General features: G+C 37.1%; 4 protein-coding genes across 4 annotated transcripts; 2 read left to right on the forward strand and 2 right to left on the reverse strand.

Annotated features, from left to right (window-relative positions):
* Positions 1 to 5266: 5266 nt before the first annotated feature.
* On the forward strand, positions 5267 to 11428 carry GCK72_001413 (uncharacterized protein; the record flags this gene model as incomplete). Its single annotated transcript, XM_003105099.2, has 12 exons — positions 5267 to 5484; positions 5905 to 6055; positions 6104 to 6613; positions 6660 to 6906; positions 7002 to 7338; positions 7407 to 7521; positions 7598 to 8080; positions 8194 to 8581; positions 8639 to 8825; positions 8873 to 9129; positions 11039 to 11187; positions 11240 to 11428. 12 exons carry the CDS (start codon positions 5267 to 5269, stop codon positions 11426 to 11428), a joined length of 3231 nt encoding a protein of 1076 aa, XP_003105147.1.
* An 847-nt stretch (positions 11429 to 12275) lies between these two features.
* Positions 12276 to 13405, forward strand: GCK72_001414 (uncharacterized protein; the record flags this gene model as incomplete). The annotated part of the gene is made up of 4 exons (XM_003105017.2): positions 12276 to 12388; positions 12437 to 12595; positions 12662 to 13049; positions 13121 to 13405. The coding sequence occupies 4 exons, from the start codon at positions 12276 to 12278 to the stop codon at positions 13403 to 13405; spliced, it is 945 nt and encodes a 314-aa protein (XP_003105065.1).
* Positions 13406 to 15821: 2416 nt separating this feature from the next.
* Positions 15822 to 18254, reverse strand: GCK72_001415 (uncharacterized protein; the record flags this gene model as incomplete). The annotated part of the gene is made up of 8 exons (XM_003104994.2): positions 15822 to 15983; positions 16040 to 16262; positions 16338 to 16663; positions 16722 to 17189; positions 17287 to 17553; positions 17601 to 17876; positions 17948 to 18090; positions 18203 to 18254. 8 exons carry the CDS (start codon positions 18252 to 18254, stop codon positions 15822 to 15824), a joined length of 1917 nt encoding a protein of 638 aa, XP_003105042.1.
* Positions 18255 to 18777: 523 nt separating this feature from the next.
* GCK72_001416 (uncharacterized protein) lies at positions 18778 to 19623 on the reverse strand (the record flags this gene model as incomplete). The annotated part of the gene is made up of 4 exons (XM_003105087.2): positions 18778 to 19012; positions 19069 to 19187; positions 19234 to 19470; positions 19528 to 19623. 4 exons carry the CDS (start codon positions 19621 to 19623, stop codon positions 18778 to 18780), a joined length of 687 nt encoding a protein of 228 aa, XP_003105135.2.
* Between the last annotated feature and the right edge of the window lie 211 nt (positions 19624 to 19834).

A 19834-nucleotide genomic window follows, 5' to 3' on the forward strand; every position in this document is an offset into this window, starting at 1 on the left:
TTGTATGCGTTATAGTCGGCTGGCAACGAGCCACGAAGAAGCCGACGAGTATTCACGTCTTCTACCAATGCCTGATTCTGAGGTAACTTAAATATCAACAAAAAATTATGAATTTCGCCGAGAATTTGAATGAAATCTACAAATAAAAACTGAAAAATACAATAACCAATTCCAGATCGGAATTGAGGGATCGGACGACGTCTATCTCCTGCCCTCTGTCTCTTCGACGTCTTCGTCCACATTCAGCATGACACGGTATGCTTTAAATAAAATTAAGAAAAATAAATACTGAAAAAAGAAGTGTCCAAATATCTTCAATTTTGTCGGTTCAAAACAGAAAAATAAAGAAATCTGACTAAAAAGCTAGAAGTAGAAAAAATAATACATTTCCAATATTCAAAAACGTGGTTAGAGTACGTCTAGTGTGATGTTGATGTATGAGCACAGAAATGACAGACGGAGACGAAAAGAAAAATCTAGTGGTGCTGAAGAGTATTTCGAAATTAACATGAGATTATCAAAATCTGAAGGCAACTATTTTTAAGTTCGTTTTCTTCCTGCTCTAAACGAAAATTGATCTTACTTTGTTCGAATTAATCGAAATTCTCCCTCTAGTATGTGCATTGGTTCCATTCATTCATTCATTCGTAATATCACTTCTATTCATATAGAAGTCATAAAAGTTTTTAACATGACAATAGTCATGAAATTCTCTCTAAATGTTAGTGTGTGCTCAATACTTTTTTATTTGATTGAATCCTTTTTTTATTGATTCATCCTCTACGTCAGCCAGTTAGCCAACTAATATTCCATTTCGTTTTGCATTCATTACTAGTTTTTTCGAGTTTTCCAGTGGGAATCGAATGACGCAGGAACATCAAAGCCCTTTAGTTGGAAATTCTTCAAATTAAGTTAAGATTAGAAGACGATTCTGGACTGTGCTGCTTGTGAAGTGTCCGTTAGAAAGTAAACAAAATACGACATGTTCTAGTTCTGATGGATTTAATTTCCTGAGGGAGTACAACTCACGATTCTTTATCATACTGGGGTGACTCTCCATACAAATCCTCACATTGATTTTTTCGATTTCTTTTTTTGTTTACCATATCGACGGAGTATCCACATTTCCACCTGTGTTTAAAGGAGTTTATGGAAAAATAACTATATGGTCACAAGTTCCCTTCAGAATAATTAAGAAATTGACTGAATCACTTACCCTCAGGAGAATTCAATTGGGCTGAGACAGACTCTCGATTTCTGCTCCTTTAGTCTTCCTGGCTCGTTTTTATTCGTTTCTCCTTGACAACCACTTTCCTTCTCCATCCTCCTTCCCCGTCGTGGTCGTCGCACTAATGAGGCGGCGTCATGGCGAAAAGGCGAAAAAGAGCAAAAGCATGTGAGAGTATATATGCATATGAGTATTTGTTAGGAGACAAAGACTTGCTCTAAAACCTCTGTATATAGGATGTCGTTTGTTTATTCCGACTTTTTTTTCCTTATCTCGATTCGCCTGGATTTTCGTTTACCTGTTGAAATGCGTCTATCTCTGTCAGCCTGCTGATTGCCAGAAAAATGTTCGTGATTCTCAAAAAAAAAAGTATCTAATATTAGAAAATATAAACTAGAACAGTATGGAAACAGAATGAAATAAATAACAGGGAGGTATATGATTTCCATAAAATCTCCATTTTCGGAAGTTATTATACTTTTTACAACTGCTACGTTTACTGCTATCTACGTAGTAATAGCATAGTTCCATACAGTCATAACATTTCCTGTTGTCCTCTACTCTACTTCTCTCCGTTGACACAACACAGTCATCACAGTCAGTAGCCAATAGCACTGGTTGGCTGGTGGAAAGTAGTTGTTGTAACAGTTAATTTGCGAGAGACGATCGGTGATCTCTCTCTTCCCTTTTTTACGCGTACGCGCAGACGAAAAAGTAGGAAAATAGGGGAAATAGGAAGAAGAAGAAGATGTCATACAGACATTGAAAACATTGGCCTCTCTCACAACCTCTAGCCGAAAAACCGACGACGACACTGACGATGTTGAAAAAACACTGTTGTTCATTTTGTTTGTGAGAAGAAAAAACAGACATAGATAACATGTGGATCAGTCTTTTCTGATTTCGTTTTCCAATTTTTACAAAACTACACATTAGTCAGTATTGGCTGTAGGAATTGTACCCGCTTGGTATATATGTTAGTTTCTCGTCCAAGACATCATGATACATCCGCAGACGTTTCTAACTAAAATCTTCATTGCTCTGAATGCGTGATGTTCGTTGGGTGTCGATATCAATTTCAGTCGGACGTTTCTTCCAAGTCAGAGTTAACTTCTCTCATTTTGCCCGGTTCTTCTTCCCTTTAGTTTTCTTCAAACGATGTTAGTGTTCCGGTGTCAAAGGTTAGAGGGGAAAGTGGTCTCATCCATATGTAGAAAAGAAATTTGTTCGTTCTCTTTTCCATTTTTCCGCATATCAATTTATGTTTGCATAGACATTTGGCTTTCCGTTTCCTTTTTCATTGCTGTTTTATGTGATGTAGGTTTCCCACACGAACCAATCAGTAATTTTTCCGTGTGGAACGCAGGGAATTCTTCGAATTTATGATGCTGGAAAATAAAGTGACCGGTCTTTGGCTTCTCAGTTTGAAAACAAATTATAGGTTTGAAAAATATGACTTTTGGGAGATAATTAGAAGGTTCCAAGAGTTGGCTATAGACGTTTTCAAAGTTCAATTTTTCTCTCAGCTTCCGGCTGCGAAAGCATTCAAAGCACTCCTTCAGTTATGAAAGAATCAGTTCGGAATATTATATCTGATCGTAGAGTCAGTGAAATGGATTCATAACAACAAGCATCAAATGATCTTTCGATAAATTGCTTCTTTATTAACTCTTTTGATCTGCATCTCTCACTAGATGATCTCTTTTTCATATTCCACCTTCCCACAAAAGATGACGTTTGGTTCCATTTCGGGCAGAAATTCGGATAAAACGGCGGATCCGATGATCACTGTTTTTGATCAAAATTTTTTTTCTCCCTCCCTCACTGTTCCACACCTGCTTCTCTTCGTTTTCCTTGTGGCGGTGAGCCCACCTCCCCATCACAGAGCAATCGAAAGAGCGCGCAAATACGCACATTTGAAGCAATTTTGGTAGTGAGTGCGAACCGCTCCCCTTCTCTTTCTGCCTCTCTTCATCTCTTTTCTCTTTTGGATATTTATATTTGTTCAATTCAACTATTTCAACCTCCCTTTCTTCTCATCACGAACTGACCACAACTATAGAGAGACTGATTTACAATTTAAAATTAAGCCAGCTGGAAAAGTGTTGTTGAAGTTCGTATCTTTTTCTCAAATCATTTAACTCTTCTCGGTTCAACAAGCCATGAGAGTCATCCTTGTGTACTCTTCCTCTATGTTACATGCGTCGTTTCAAATCCGAAAAACCCACACATAAAAAGGTGTTAGTGGTTTAGCATGAGATCCGTGTTATAATAACACAAGTTTTTCCTTTTTTGACAAACAGATCTATGTAGATATTTTTCCGTGAAGTTCAAACTAAATCTCTAAACGACATACGAGTATTTCGAGATTTCAGACTAAATACGTAGGTCATTAAATGAATGAACCCATACTGGATCGTAAAACCTTCTGTTCGCTTTGAAGACCACCTGCTCCGTTGCACTTTCTCTTTTTTCCATTTCTGAGTTTTCTCCATTTTCGAACATCTGTCATTCTTTTTTTCTCCATAGGAATACGCCCATTTTAGTGTTTTTCATGTAACCGTCGTTTTCTAGTCTCTTTTGTTGAAAATTTATTACATTCTCGATTCTCAATTTACCGTACTTCAGTATGACACGGTTTTCTGATTTTGATTCGACTCAATTCTTGTGTTCGTCAGAATCATTGTTGAATCACAATTCAATTGATTGTTGATCGGTTTGAATCGAATGATGTTTTTCGGAAAAAAAACAGAACGTCATCTAAATATCACTCTCGAAATTGAAATTAGAAGGTAGTAGAAGTTTAAAGGAGAAGAATAGTACTCATCCATTCTATCGTAGCCTGACACTTTGATTTATCGTCTGCCTATCTTTGTTAAATCCTAGAAAAGTTCGTACTTTTATCAAACTAAAATAACTGCTAGAGGTTTTATATTTGTCTGTGTACTTCTTCTCCCTAACAAACAGTCTGTCGGTACTTTCATCTTCTTTACCACTTTTTGAACTCAAAAAACTCGACTAATCAAGTGTTCTAGTGAACTTTCTATGGCTTCGGTTTAAAACAAATTAAGCTAGATTGGAAAATTGGTAACGCTTTTCCACCGATCTTGTGTCATAACTGTGATTTTTCTATCAAAAAGAGAAGATAATCACCTCCGTCAATTTGTTGCTTACTCTAGTGGCTATTTGTTTGTTTCTTTTTTCCACAAACAGTTTACCGGGCGATTTTTTCAAAATCGTCTCCTTCTGTATTACGTTAGAGATCAAACCCTTTTTTTCCACCATCTCTCTCATTCTTTCCTCCCACCAAATGGAAACCCGAAGGATTAAAGACTGACAGTCCATACTCTCTTCGAATTCCTCTCTTTTTCCTTTCTTTTCTATACCTCTTATTGGAGTAGAATAGAATCGATGATGCCATTCTTCGCCTCCTTCTTCCAAATCAGATTATCTTTGCGTCTTCTTAAGGCAACGCCTTCAGAAGAGAGAACTGTCGGAGAACATGAAGAATCGAATGAATTCGGATGTCAGAAAATTATGAATCTAATATTTCCAGTGGTGAAAGATAGGTTCTGGAAGTTTCTGGAAAGATTTGTAATATGACTTATACTTTTTCGAAAACGTCAACCTACTTTTTTGGTCTGGATCTCCATAGCTAGCCATTTCTCCTATTCCTTACATCGCCTTCTTCCGAACACATGAAATTCTAATATTTATCCATGACCCCACTTGGATGAATCAGCACACAAACTTCTTCTTCTCCTTACTCCGTTCATGTCTTCTTCTTCTTTTCATTCCTGTTTACTCTCCCTTTTCCCATTTTATTACTTCTTCACTACCATTTCATTTCCAGTTCCGTTTCTTCTGAGTTTCAGTACTCAATCTTGTCGTCTCACCGATTTCTCATTTCGCTCTCTTAGTCATGTTCTCCTGCTCAATATCTCAGCTGTTTTCTGAATTTTTCAGCGATTCGAATAACGATAACGATAATTAGGTTTGCTCAATCCTAAATTCAAATTGATTTAATGGTTGACTGATATGGGTAAAAAGAAGAAGAACGACGATGGCTGCTCGTCGTCGTCTTCTCAAAAACAAAGTGTTAATCAATCAACTTCGACATCAAAAGACGATTATTCTGTTTCATTTGTAAAATCAGAAGAAGATGACGTGGCAACTACCATCAAAGATAAAACAGCTTCTTTGAAATCGAATGCAACTCATTTCTCAGCTGCTTCTGCGGCAAAAGGGGGCATGTTGTGAGTTTTTGGAAATGGAATTCAGAGAAAAGTATTTGAAAAAATAATAAACTATGTGAAATTATATAAAAGCTAGAGAGTATCCGAATGCGAAATAAACAGAAATCACAAGACAAAAACGAAAGTAAATATTCAAAATGATCTGGTGTGCATGGGAAAATAAAACTAAAAAGTCGTTCGTTTCCCCATTTCCATTCTTTTCCCAATCGATGCGAATTGGAAATGATTGGTTTTGATTGCCAAACGAATACTGTATTTATTAATAAAGCACTCAATCTCAAACGAAAATCTAAGTTTAGAAAGTAGGTTAATAATCAAAATCAACTTAAAAATGGAGTTAATTGTATTAGAAAAAACTTTTTTGGTTTTCGAAATCCGCTGAATTCTCTCAACTAAACCAAACATTTCAAGTAGTTTCAGATGCTGTCGGTCATTATTCTCTCGTCGACGAATTCTTCATTCCCGTACAGTTCGTGTTGGATATGGACCAGTTGGACATGATGCAAATGTTACATTTTCACCGAATACTGTATGCAATCAAAAATATAACATTTTCAGTTTTGTGCCAATTGTGAGTTTTTTTTTCATTCAAATTCTTATCATTTTTCGAACTTTTTAGGTATTATTCCAACAGTTCAAATTCTTCTTGAATTTATATTTCCTTCTGATGGCGTGCTCTCAATTCATTCCTGCAATACAAATTGGTGCGCCAATCACATATTGGGGACCACTTGGATTCGTTCTGACAATAACTCTGATTCGTGAAGCTTTTGATGATTTCGTTCGATATCTCAGAGATCGAGATCTCAATTCGGAAAAATATGAGAAATTGACTCGAGATGGAACACGTGTTGAAATTCGTTCAGCTGATATTGAAGTTGGAGATGTTATCATAATGCACAAAGATCGTCGTGTACCTGCTGACGTTGTATTGCTTCGAACGACAGATAAATCCGGTGCTTGCTTCATTCGAACTGACCAATTAGATGGTGAAACCGACTGGAAACTGAGAATCCCCATTCCGTACACACAACATTTGCCGAATGAAGCTGACATTATGGAATTGAATTGTGAAGTTTATGCTGAAAAACCACAGAAAGATATTCATGCATTTGTTGGAACAATGAAAGTGAGTGAAATGTGATCAGAATGATGAATGAAATCTAAATGTTCAGATCACTGTCGACGACAGCGTTCAAGATGGATCCCTGAACGTTGAGAATGTTCTTTGGGCAAATACAGTCGTCGCTTCTGGAACAGCTGTTGGAATTGTTGTATACACTGGAAGAGAAACAAGATCTGTGATGAACACGACATTACCAGAAAGCAAAGTTGGATTGCTCGATTTGGAGGTTAACAATTTGACAAAATTGTTGTTTATCTTCGTACTGATGCTCTCTACCGTCATGGTTATTATGAAAGGTGAGGGATTGAAACTTCTGACGATGTTTACAAAATCTGAAGTTTTTCTAAAACTCAATGGAATCATACGATTTGATAAATCATCTTTTTTACAGGTCTCGACAATCTTTGGTATCGTTATCTGATGCGTTTCATCCTCCTCTTCTCCTACATTATTCCAATTTCCCTTCGTGTCAACTTGGATATGGCTAAACTGTTCTACTCATGGCAAATCGGACGAGACAAACACATTCCAGAAACAGTGATTCGATCATCAACAATTCCAGAAGAATTGGGACGAATCTCATTTCTTTTATCGGATAAGACTGGAACACTGACAAAAAATGAAATGCATTTTAAGAAGATTCATTTGGGAACTGTTGCTTTCAGTAGTGATGCATTTGAAGAAGTTGGACAACATGTGAAAAGTGCTTATGCTGGAAGATTGGCTAAGTAAGTCACTCGAAAAACAAAGCATCCGCTGAAATTATAAAAGAAAATTACTTATTTCTTTTTTTCAGACATTCCTTCTCTGCCAAACTACAAAATGCCGTCGAAGCGATTGCTCTCTGTCACAATGTCACACCAATTTTCGAGAACGGAGAGACTTCTTATCAAGCTGCTAGTCCTGATGAGGTAAGAATTCTGAATATTTTTCTCTTTTTTCAAATCTGGCGCACTTTTACACATTTAAAACTCCGCCTTTCTCCAGGTTGCTCTTGTAAAATGGACTGAAACTGTTGGTGTCCGTCTGGCGAATCGTGATCTTCATGCAATGTCTTTGAGTGTTCAACTTCCAAATGGACAAACTCTCATGAAACAATTCCAAATTCTCCACGTTTTTCCATTCACTTCTGAAACGAAAAGAATGGGAATTATTGTGAAAGATGAGACAACCGACGAAGTAACTCTTTTGATGAAAGGAGCTGATACTGTGATGTCTGGAATGGTACAATATAATGATTGGTTGGATGAGGAATGCTCAAATATGGCGAGAGAGGGATTGAGAACACTTGTTGTTGCACGGAAACCACTTTCAACTGCTGAACTGGAAGCATTCGACAGAGCTTATCACGCGGCGAAAATGTCGATTTCGGATAGATCTCAAAATATGGCGAATGTGGTCAATAGAATGCTGGAAAGAGACTTACAGTTGCTTTGTTTGACTGGTGTTGAGGATAGACTTCAGGATCAGGTTAGTTTTTATAGGAATGATTAGAAATTATGGGTCTGGATTCTACTGTTTACAGTCACAATATTAATTCATATTTTCCCGACTTGTCCACTTCATAGTATTCTACTTTACAGGTGACAACCTCTCTCGAACTGCTTCGTAATGCTGGAATCAAGATATGGATGTTGACTGGAGACAAGTTGGAAACTGCTATTTGTATCGCTAAATCGTCTGGACTTTTCTCCCGATCTGACAATATCCACGTATTCGGAAACGTTCACAATCGAACTGATGCCCACAATGAATTGAATAATTTGAGACGAAAAACAGATGTTGCGTTGGTTATGCCTGGAAGTGCTCTGAATGTTTGTCTTCAATATTACGAAGCTGAAGTTGCTGAATTGGTTTGTGCGTGTACTGCAGTGGTTTGTTGTCGATGCTCACCAGAACAGAAGGCTCAGATAGTCCAATTGTTGAGGAAGTACAGAGCTCCGTTAAGAGTTGCAGCTATTGGTGATGGAGGTTCGTAATTTACATACGTTACTGTTGACACATTCGAAACTCATAAACTTTCTTCAGGTAACGATGTATCGATGATTCAAGCCGCTCATGCTGGAATTGGAATAGATGCCAATGAAGGAAAACAAGCATCTCTTGCTGCGGATTTCTCGATCACTCAATTCTCTCATGTCTGTCGTCTCCTGTTGGTTCATGGAAGATTCTGCTACAAACGATCGTGTGCTCTATCCCAATTCGTGATGCATCGGTGAGAGTGTCGGTCTGTTTATCTGTTTATCCATTATTTAAATTCAGCGGTTTGATAATCTCAACAATGCAAGCAATCTTCTCGTGTGTCTTCTACTTTGCATCAGTTTCTCTTTATCAAGGTGTTCTTATGGTTGCTTATTCAACATGTTATACAATGCTTCCCGTCTTCTCGCTAGTCGTTGATCGTGATGTCACTGCCACAAATGCTCTTACATATCCTGAATTATATAAAGAACTGGGCAAAGGAAGATCACTTTCTTATAAAACTTTCTGCATCTGGGTCCTCATTTCGCTTTATCAAGGTAGGAGGATTTTTTGTGGAATTTATTTATTTTGATTCGTGATGAAGGGCAAGGAGCCACTGATACAACCGAAGTGAATTACAAAAAGATATAGAAACAATTTGGTGATCCTATTCTGGAGGACGCAAAATTAGGAAGGAAACTGTTTTTCCTTTTGGAAATAGTAAAAAAGAAAAACAGTTTTTGCCCTTTTTTTGCTACCTCGTGAATAGGTCAAAAGTGAGAGAGGGGGGGGGGGACTAGTAAGTAGAAATGTTGAGAGTGAGATACTTAGACAGGTTTAACCGTTTTACATTATTTTTAAAACACCGGGAGGAAGATTTGACAGGAAAAACATGCACGGGAAGTGAATTCCAACAGGACAACAACCGGTTGGGCAAATACTGGGAACCGAATTTGGTTTTGTTAGATAAGATGGATTTGATATGATAGGAATGGCGTCTTAGGGACTGAAAGTGGGTAAAAGAGGTATAAACATGATTAGGGGAGTAAAACTCATTAGATACAAGTATTTTGTATAGATAGACAAGATCATTAATTAGTCGGCGGAGTTCTAATGACTCAAGTCCGTAGGCTTCCAAAGTATCGAAATAAGATAGGTATTCAAAGTTGAACTTTTTAGAACATCGATATAAAAATGACTTTTGCACAGACTCCACTTTCCGAATAAGACACTTCAGTGTTGGCGAGTATAATGTTGATCCATATTCCATGATGGGTCGGATAAAGACCTTATAGCATTTGAGCATAATATCGAATACTGAATTTTTGAGTACATTGAATAAGATGTTGATTCTGCACTGGGCTCTTCGTAAGATAGAATTTATATGGGAGTCAAACGATAAATCACGTGAGAAAATAATTCCTAAATCTCGTATATAATCACATTGAGGTAGGCGAAGACCATCGAGTTCAATATTGATCTTAGAGTATACCCTCAAATTAGTACGTTTGGATTTGACGAAGGTAATATATTCGCATTTCGACGGTGCTACTTTCATTTGCCACGTTTGGCACCACTCCGATAACTTCATCAAATCCTTCTGAATAGTTGCTGCGTTTGGGGATATAATTTTCAAGTCATCAGCGTAAAGTAGCAATTCAGATTCTAGCTTGTCTCCAATATCGTTGATGAAAAGAATAAATAGTAACGGCCCAAGGACAGAACCTTGTGGAACGCCGGACCCAACTGAGGAAGTGTTGGAGCAGACACCATTAAGTAAGACTCTCTGGGATCTCCCCGAGAGAAAATCATTGATCCATCTGAGAAGCTCACCTTGTACACCATATGCTTGTAGTTTGCTAGCTAATTTAAAGATTGATATGGTGTCGAAGGCCTTTCGGAAATCGATATACACTGAAGTGACGGGATTATTTTTCTGCAGATCTCTGATAATCAATCCAATATAGGTAAGCAGTTGTAACTCCGTATTCATTCTTGATCTAAATCCGTATTGAGAAATTGATAGAAGTTTATTCCGCGTTAGGTGTTCGATTAATGACCTCCGGACCAGTTTCTCCATAACTTTGGAAATTGAGCAGGTTAACGATATTGGTCTGTAATTCCCCGGGTCAGAGCGGGATCCTTTTTTGTATATCGGTATAACTATAGCAGTTTTCCAAACATCCGGTAGGGAGCCCGATCGGATAGATTGATTGAAGATTAGAGATAGGGGAAGAGCAATTGATGTGCATAATTTTTTTAGTATAATGTAAGGAATGCCATCCGGAGAATTGTTACACTTAGGCTCGAGCTTGGAGAGGACATATTCAATTACATATGGATCGTAACTAACTTCATCAATGAGAGTGGTTGTTCTGGGTTCAATAGAGGGTGTGAGTCCATCATCAGATACAAATACTTCGGAAAAAGTGCTGGTGGATTCAATTTTCTAGTTACAATTTTCAGGTGCCGTAATCATGTACGGTGCTCTTCTGGTATTCGACGCTGACTTCATTCATGTCGTATCGATCTCATTCTCTGCTTTGATTGTTACTGAATTAATTATGGTTGCAATGACAGTACATACGTGGCACTGGGCTATGCTTCTCGCACAGGTACAATTTGATTATTTCATGAAAATTTCTATAACAATACTAATAATTTCAGGCTCTCTCGCTGGGACTCTATATGATCTCACTCATCCTATTCGACCAATATTTCGATCGACAATTCGTCCTTTCATGGGTTTTCATTTCAAAAACGACTGCAATCACCGCTGTTTCATGTCTCCCATTATATATTGTCAAGGCACTTCGACGCAAATTCTCACCACCGAGTTATGCGAAAGTCAATTAAACTAAGCCTCAAATTTTCGCTTTTACAAAAACATCTGTCAAAACAGAACATATGTATAGTCGCCTTTTCGAAATTCCCGCCAAGCCACGTTTTTCTTTCTCCGGAAGCTTTACTAGTTTTGCAATTCCATTTTCTTGTAATTATGCTTCAATGATGAATTTAGGAAATCCTTTTCGATAAGTTTTATCAGCAGAGCATACTCCCGCCCCAATCTCCCCGTTCCAATATTTTCGGTATTTCACTGTGTGATAGAGAATAAATAGAAACTGTAAAAAAAAACAAAAATACGACGATGACCAACTAGGTAACATATCATTCACTTATATACACTCTTATTGGGAAATTTTGAATGAAATAAAGATAGTTTCGAGTAAAGTCCATTTGCTTCTTCTAATTTTATCCAATTTCTCCCAAATTGACAGTGTTTTAATCAAAAATTCCTGAATAAACCCCGTCCCATCCCCTTCAAAAATGCGAGTTTCTTTTCCTGATTATCCATTTTTCTATACATTTCCCACTGCTTTCTTTCTGGTTTTTTTTGTTTAATTTTCATTAATTTTCCTCGTTAAATTATTTGTATGTTTTGTCCGATAAGGCCCATTTGATTTGCACAAATGAAGTTGATGTCACTTGTAGATTTTTCAATGCTTCTTTTAAACTACTAATTATTGGTACTTATTAATTATCCAGCAATGATATACCTAACACTATTCCTGTCGGCAGAATCTGACAAGAATGATATTTCTAAATCTTATTCTTTTGCAACTTCGAGTTGTAAAATTTTCAGATTTGAAGTCAGTGGCTAGTATTTTTAATCAATATTCTTGATTTTCCATTTCCAGATTCAATGGGTTACCTATTAACGATAACGTGCTACATTGCATCATTCTCACCATCAATCGCTCTGTTCTACTCGTTTATTGCACATGATCCTGTCCGAATTATTCTATTCTTCTTGGGGTAGTTACCAAAAGAAAATTCAACTTTCAAATCTGTTCTTATTTTCAGAGCATTCTTCTGGTTAGTATCACTTCTGATATCATCACTTGCCTGGTTTGGACTCTCTTCATTTCTTCCTAATACGTTTTTGATTTCTCTCACGTTTTGTATTATAGTTCAAGAATTCGCAAGAGTGGCCTACTTTGCGTTGTTGAAAAAAGCACAAAAGTGAGTTTTTGTTTCGAATTCAGGCAATTCGAAAGAAAATATCTCAACCGTTGTCTCATTTTCCAGAGGACTCAATAAAATCACACGGCAAGGTCAAATATCAGTAGCTCCGGGAGTGAGTGATCTACATAATGCTCGTCATATGCTAGCTCTTGTCTGTGGTCTTGGAATGGGTGTTATCTCTGCTTTATTCTATACAATGAATGCATTTGCCGTATTTTCTGGACCCGGAACAATTGGATTACCACTTGCATTGGAAACTGGAGAAATAGATCCGAATCGAGCTGGAAAATATCTTCCATTATGCTATACATTATCTGCAATTCTTCTGTCACTTTTTCATGTTACGTGGACAATTATGGTTTGGGATACGTGCCATAAAATTGATAGAATTCCATCGGCATTCGTACCGGCAGCAGCTGCTCTCATATCCCATTTATTGGTTGCGTTTTTGGTAAGTTTTCATGAAAAGTAGTGATTTCTGAATTTAAGACTTGTCAAGTTATTTTCATTTTTTATTTTCAGAGTTCTCTCAATTCACGTGGATTCTACATCGTCGTATTCCCTGTTCAATTCTTGATTCTTTTGATTTGTATTGCATACTGTAATGTTATAATGGGCGGTACAATCTCATCGTTTATCAACGGAATCGGACAATCCATCACTGATGGAATAACTTTTAAAGGAATTCGTACTTTGATTGAAGAGAGGAAAATGAGAACTCAAAGACAGTCAGTTCCAGATGAACCGATGACTGAAAGAGGAGGAACTGCAACTGAAGGAGAGGAAACTAATACTGTTGATGCATGAAATTGTTCCAATTGTTTTCTTAAAGAGTTTTAATTTTCTGCTTCCAATTAATTTATCATAATTTCTATACTTTCTTTTCTGTCCATCATATCACTTCTTCAATAATTTCTTTTCTTTCTTCTTTGCAATTTACAAATTAAAAATTGATCTCTTTCTCATCTCATCGACATCTCAACAAGTTCTTACTTTGCCTTCAAAAATAAATATATATTTTAAAATAATTTTCTCAATAAATACAGTACTTCGTTTGTGTCAAATTAAAAACTTGACAGAGTTTGGGAGAACAAAGGGTCAGTTTCATTGGATTAGTTTCTCTCGGAACTGAAGACCAGGATTTCAGAAGCAGAACGATTTGAGTCAACATCATCAAAACAATTTCAGATACAGAAGGCTGTATTTCAGGATTTTCAGAGATTCAGATTCTTTTCCAGATATCATAATAATCTAATAATTAGAATGATCCCTAATGTTTGCCACTCGAATTTTCGACAATTTTCATCTTTAGATTCATCGATTCACGAGTTCAATAGTTACGGAAATCCATTATCTTATCGATTTGACCAACGCAGATCTTCCGTCCCTTTTCCGATGTGTTGCGTGTGCGTTGCGTGTGTGATCACATAGGTTCGATGAGTTTTCATTTGTGCATTCATTACCCATCCAGTCCCGATGACGATCGGGGACTGTCTTCTGCTCCCTCCGTTTTCTCTCTTCTTATTGAGTTTTCGCCTTTTTTCCTTCTTTTTCTTTCTTTTTCTTCTATTTTCCTCACCTGAATTCAGATTACTCCCAGAGGAAACTACAGTTTACCATATAAAGAATACTGATTGTTTTTTTTAGAATGAGGAACACTGTATTATCGATAATTGGATTAAGCTCTATCCATCTAGCTACAGTAACCCTCGAAATATAGAATTGAGTATACGATATACCGTATACTGATACATTTTTAGATTTCATCAAATGAACAAAAACAAATAATGAACACAAATTGATCATTGAGTTGAGTTCCACCCATCTAGATACCGTAATCCCTGAACTCTAGAAGTCAGTTCTCCTCTTCCTATTGATTTGTGAAAATATTGATTCTCAGATTTCCGAGACGCTCCGAGAGAATCAATATATTCTTCTCTCTTCTATACAATATCTTCTTCCACATTTTCCGTATTCCCAGTGGCTATTGATTTTTCAAAAATTCTGTATTTCAGCAAAACATCATCGAACAATGTCTGCCACCACCACCAACGTCCCAACCATCGAGAAGAAGATCTTGAAGGATGTCAAGATAGAGGTTGAGGATGAGACGGAACATCAATGTGTGATGATCCATCAGATGGAGGTTAATAGAGATGACGAGGAGGAGATGGCTTTCCTTCGTGCTCTTCTATCATCAGACATCAAGAAAGAGGCTGTGAAGGATGAAGAGGTGGAGTTTATAGATACATTCTCTATCCAACTTCTCCACCTTCGCCTCGAGAGGATTCGGGAGTTCGAGGCCAGAGAACTACAGAATCTTCAAGAATATGAAGAAGAGATGAGAGTTGAGGAGAAGAAAAGAAGAAGAGAAGCGAGTAGATGCGAGTCGGAAGAAAAGGACATCAGGCCGACGGTGGAGAAGTGGATAAGGAAGGAATCGAAGAGGTCTTCCAAGAAGAAGGCAACCAAAAGAGGACGCCCATCCTCTACTTCTAGCAAAGGGGCTCCATCCAAGAAGCAGAAGAAGGAGGAATACACGTGTCCCACCTGCCAGAAACCAAGCAAAAGAGGCACTTGTCTCTGTTCTGGATGTGGAGAATGGTTTCACTTGGCATGCGTTGGAATCCGCGTGAGCCAATACTACAAAGGATTCAAGTGTTCTTCCTGTTTAGCTTGAATTGTTCGGATAGTCATTCCCCCCATCTCTTCGTGTCTCAAATTCTTGATTTTTAAATTGCCATCTTCCCTTTCCCGTGTTTCCTGTCTCCCCCTAAACCATCATTATCTTCATTTTGATAAAATAAACCCATTATAAACATAAATTTTTTAGTTTTACTACTTGAAAACCAAGTTTTCTTCTGCATTCAATTAGTGAAGCTGAAGTTTCTTATTATTACCGAAAGTGTGTCGAGAATATTCTCGATGAAGTTGTAGATAAAATCGCATGTTGAAACTATAGAAATGACCAAGAAACAATGTATTACAAAAAGAAAATAAAGAGGACAACCCAGAAAAAAAAAATAAATTAAAAGTGACGAAAACCGCATTTGTACCAGAAAATATATAGATATCTTGAGTTATAGAAGAGAAATTCTCGAATAAAATAGAAATCTCAGAGAAATAGGAGTTCTGCTGATTCGAAGTTTGAACAAGACTTGAATTCCTAGTTTCTAATGTCTCCATTTCGGAATTAAAAACATCATGCGAGAAGAAGAAACAGTTAAGCCATAACAATATTGTTATCCATTTGAACAATTGATTGAACTGTCTCAAATTCTGCAATTAAGCTGTCGAGGTTGCTGTCCGGATTGTTGTAATTCCAGATTATATTCAGAGTGTCTTTTATGATTTTCAACTGAGACAATTCGGTGATTCCCATCATCTGAAAAGTGGAAAATTTAGGAATATATACGGAACAAAGGTCTTGTCTTCTAATACCTTAGTGACTTCTCTTGCCAAAATATCTTGACATTCAGTATATTCATCCAATGAAACAGCTTTCTGTACTCTTTCATAGTACAACGTTATTGCCACATTCACGTATCCAATCCATTTCTGTTTGATTCTTGAAATTTCTGAATCCAAAGCGTACATCAAGTGCTTTTGTTTTGCAACATCTCCGAGCTGACGTGAGGGCATTTGACCACGAACGGAATCACGACTGAAATATTTGAAAGAATAATTAATAATATGAGCCGTAATTGCAATCTGGAATGCAGAAAATTCGAAAACTCACTATTCAGCAACCGTGTAGCTCGCTACGTGAAGTTGCAACCAAATTCTGAAGATTGGAATCAAAGTGAAAACGGCCGACGACGAAATAATAGGTTCAATGTCGATTGGACAGTCCATTTTAACAGAAATACATTCGAAAAGAGCTGGAGTTACAGTTTCTCTTGGCTCAATGTTATGTGATCCGAGACGAGTTCTCTGTCCCAGCATTTCGAATACGTTTTGTCGATCAATGATGAAACTGAAATATTTCCAGAACGGATGATGTTTCTCGGCTGCGGCTCCCAACACATCATTAGTTAACTTCTTCATACGGATAGGGCCAACTTCCTGGAAAATTGAATGAGTTTAATGTTTTTGTGATGGGTCATTTCACTGCAAAACTCACTTCAACAGGTTTCGATAGAATATCCGCTTTCAGACCATACAGCATGACATCATGTGCACAAGATCCTTTAATCAATAACTCATGAATATCTCGAATCGCTTGATCAACATTTGTAGCAGAAGTGATTTCTCGTAAAAGGCAAGCTGATTCTTTTCTCGAGAATTGACCCAACATTCTTACTGTAGTATTGACATCCAAATTACTCCAATCAACGTTTCGAACATCTTCCATTACCGATTCAACGGATTCTTTTCCTTTCACTTGTCCAATTACTTTTCGAGAATTTTCAGCATTCGAAGCGTCTCCAAACTCAGCGCATCTCACCAAAATATCCAAATATTTTATGAAGAATTTTGGACAAAGTGAATCGATGATGACATAACGTGGTGATTTGGTATGCTTTGTTTGAGTGGAAGCCAGTTTCTTGTAGAGATTTTCATTCATTTGTTTGGTCGACCAGATGACAAACTGAAAACGAAAAATACAAATGGAAAAGTAGTTCGTATTTTCAAGTTGATATTATCGCATATGCTTTTCAGAAAATTTCGCTTCAGTTGTTCCTCACCTCATAATCCAAATAGTCGGCCTCAAATTTACAGACTAATCTGCCAATAGACCTTGCGAAAACAGCCCATCCAGCTTGGAAAACATCATCCAAATCTTGAATATTTCCCGAGAAAACATCTCTTCTTTTCGAATCAATTAGCGTCAATACTTGTCCTCCGATCAGTTGTTCCAAGTAAATCGAACGAACGATTCCACAATAAAATGTCAATGATTCATGAATTTTGTGCATTTCACGATACAAATTGTTCATTTGTTGAGTTGACTCCTACAAAAATTACAATTTGTATAATACGGTTCCACAGTCCAACTAACCTGAAGAGCACTGAGTTTCGTACAAATATTCGTAACAAACCCATTAATTTTCTTCTCGATAGTTCCTGCAACAGCGGAACCAATCGGGGAAAATGTGACTGCATCGTGAGTTATTGAATAGCAACAGATTTTAATTGTTGAAATTGTGATGAGAATATCATAAAATCTCTCTAACTGTGAACGAATGAATGGATCGAATGAAATGTTAACAGCGATGGTAACTGGAAGCAGATGAGAATCGAATTGATCAATGCGAATGTTTTCCGTTTGATGACCCTGTAAACAAATAAAGTTTCAAAAGTTTTCAGAATTTAAAAAATAATCGGATATACTGATTCGAAACCTACCACCAAAAACAATTTCAGCTCAGTGAATACCATCTCTTCTTGTTCTTCAGGTAAAACATTATGTAGTTGAGAAAAGGGAGTTGGAATACTCATATACCATGGAGACGGTTCATCACATACACGCACGCCATGCCATTTGTTCACTGAAATTGATGAAAAATTAAATTATCGTCATCGAATGTGACTAATCAGCTTTCCCAAATAAATACTTGAATTTCGAGGCACGTTACCTCTAGATTCCTGTCAAAAACTTACGCAATTGTCGCCTAGTTTCTCTCCATGGTTCAATTTGTTGAGCGACTCGCATTACTTCGTGACCTGGAAAATCAGAACATTTTATGAGGAAAAAAGCGGGAAACGAGAGATAATTACGAGAAGACACGGTCAATTGAGCAAACGGGGATAGTGTGACCAGAATGAAAACAGGAGGCACGAGAAATTAAGAAAACGACTAGAAGATTTAAAATGGTAAAAATAGAAACGCAGATGAGCAAAGAAAATAACAGAAAACTATGAAACTATAGTTGCATAAATTGTATAGAAAACATCAATTCGACTGAAAAAAACTCTGAAAGTAGAAAGTTGGCTGTGAAATCTAGAAAACTTCTAAAGATCCGTGGAAAATTGTTGATCAGTTCCTATTATAAGGCCATCTTTCACTTCGATCTCAGAGCCGTTTTCTCCAAAAAACTTGAATTTTGGACTTTTCCCGTAAATCCACTTCCAAGCTTTCAATTCTTCAACTATTTTAGAGATTTCCTCCGATTTTCGAACTTCCTCGCTGACATTCACTGTTTCGATTTGACACTCATCGAAAAGTTGTCTGAAAACTACAATAAAACAAATATATGAAGTTTATCCAACCTGTAGGCCTCTAAAATAGCAGCTTTCGATTCATCAACATTCGCTTTCTGATCATCTTGTTTCAAAAATCCAACAGCTGAAGCCCGTACACTTCTTGTCGCATTTGATTCGATTTGATCTCTCCATGGAGATTTCAGAGATTTTGAGAGAATTGAGAGGTCTGCATCAATCAGAAGAGTGAGATGATGATAAGCTTGTCCCCTAAAAACAATTTTGAAAACTAGAATTATCAATGGAAAGCTGGTTCACTTTCTTACCTTGCGATTCTTGCCGCGGTCCCAGAACACTTTCGAGTTCCAGGTTGCAGTTCCATATCATCTCGTTTATTCGGCACAATATTCACAGAAAAACGATTATTGAGAGCATCAGAAATGAACTGAAATTAGATCGACGTGGTTCGATCAACATTTTTGAATACAAACCTTCAAATTTTTAGGCCTACAATGTTGTGCGTGCGTTGTTAATAAAGAAATGTTCAAATTTCCTAAATCATGATATACAGTTCCTCCACCACTGTGTCTCCGAACAATTTCGATATTTCTTTCATGCGCAAAGGGAATATTTACTTCAACCCATGGATTTTGATGTCTTCCTATAACTACAGCCGGTCGATTGCTCCAGATTAACAGGACTTCTCCGTTTTTTTCAACATTGTGAGACTGAAAATTTTTAGAGTGATAAATTCTATAATTACTTCTGTTCAAAACGAGACTTACCCGGAAAATATGTTCTTCGAACGCTAAATTTTCAAAAATACAATTCGACGTTGATTTCAACACTTTTGCAAGTTTTCCTCGCGAAATCGTACACATTTTTGAAATTCGGTGCTCAAAAGTCTCGAAAACTGCAAGAAAAATCAGTTGAAAAATAAAAGAAAAATACAGTTCTATGAGAGAGTGTGTGTCCCATGAGAGACGCAGAGGAAAGAAAGTGTGCTCTAAAGTTAAACAAATTTGCGGCGGGAATGTTTAAATATTGAATTTTTATCTGATTTTCAGAGAACTTTGAAGTTTCTTTCACATC

This window comes from Caenorhabditis remanei, chromosome I, assembly GCF_010183535.1.
Source record: "Caenorhabditis remanei strain PX506 chromosome I, whole genome shotgun sequence".
NCBI classification, from domain to species: domain Eukaryota; kingdom Metazoa; phylum Nematoda; class Chromadorea; order Rhabditida; family Rhabditidae; genus Caenorhabditis; species Caenorhabditis remanei.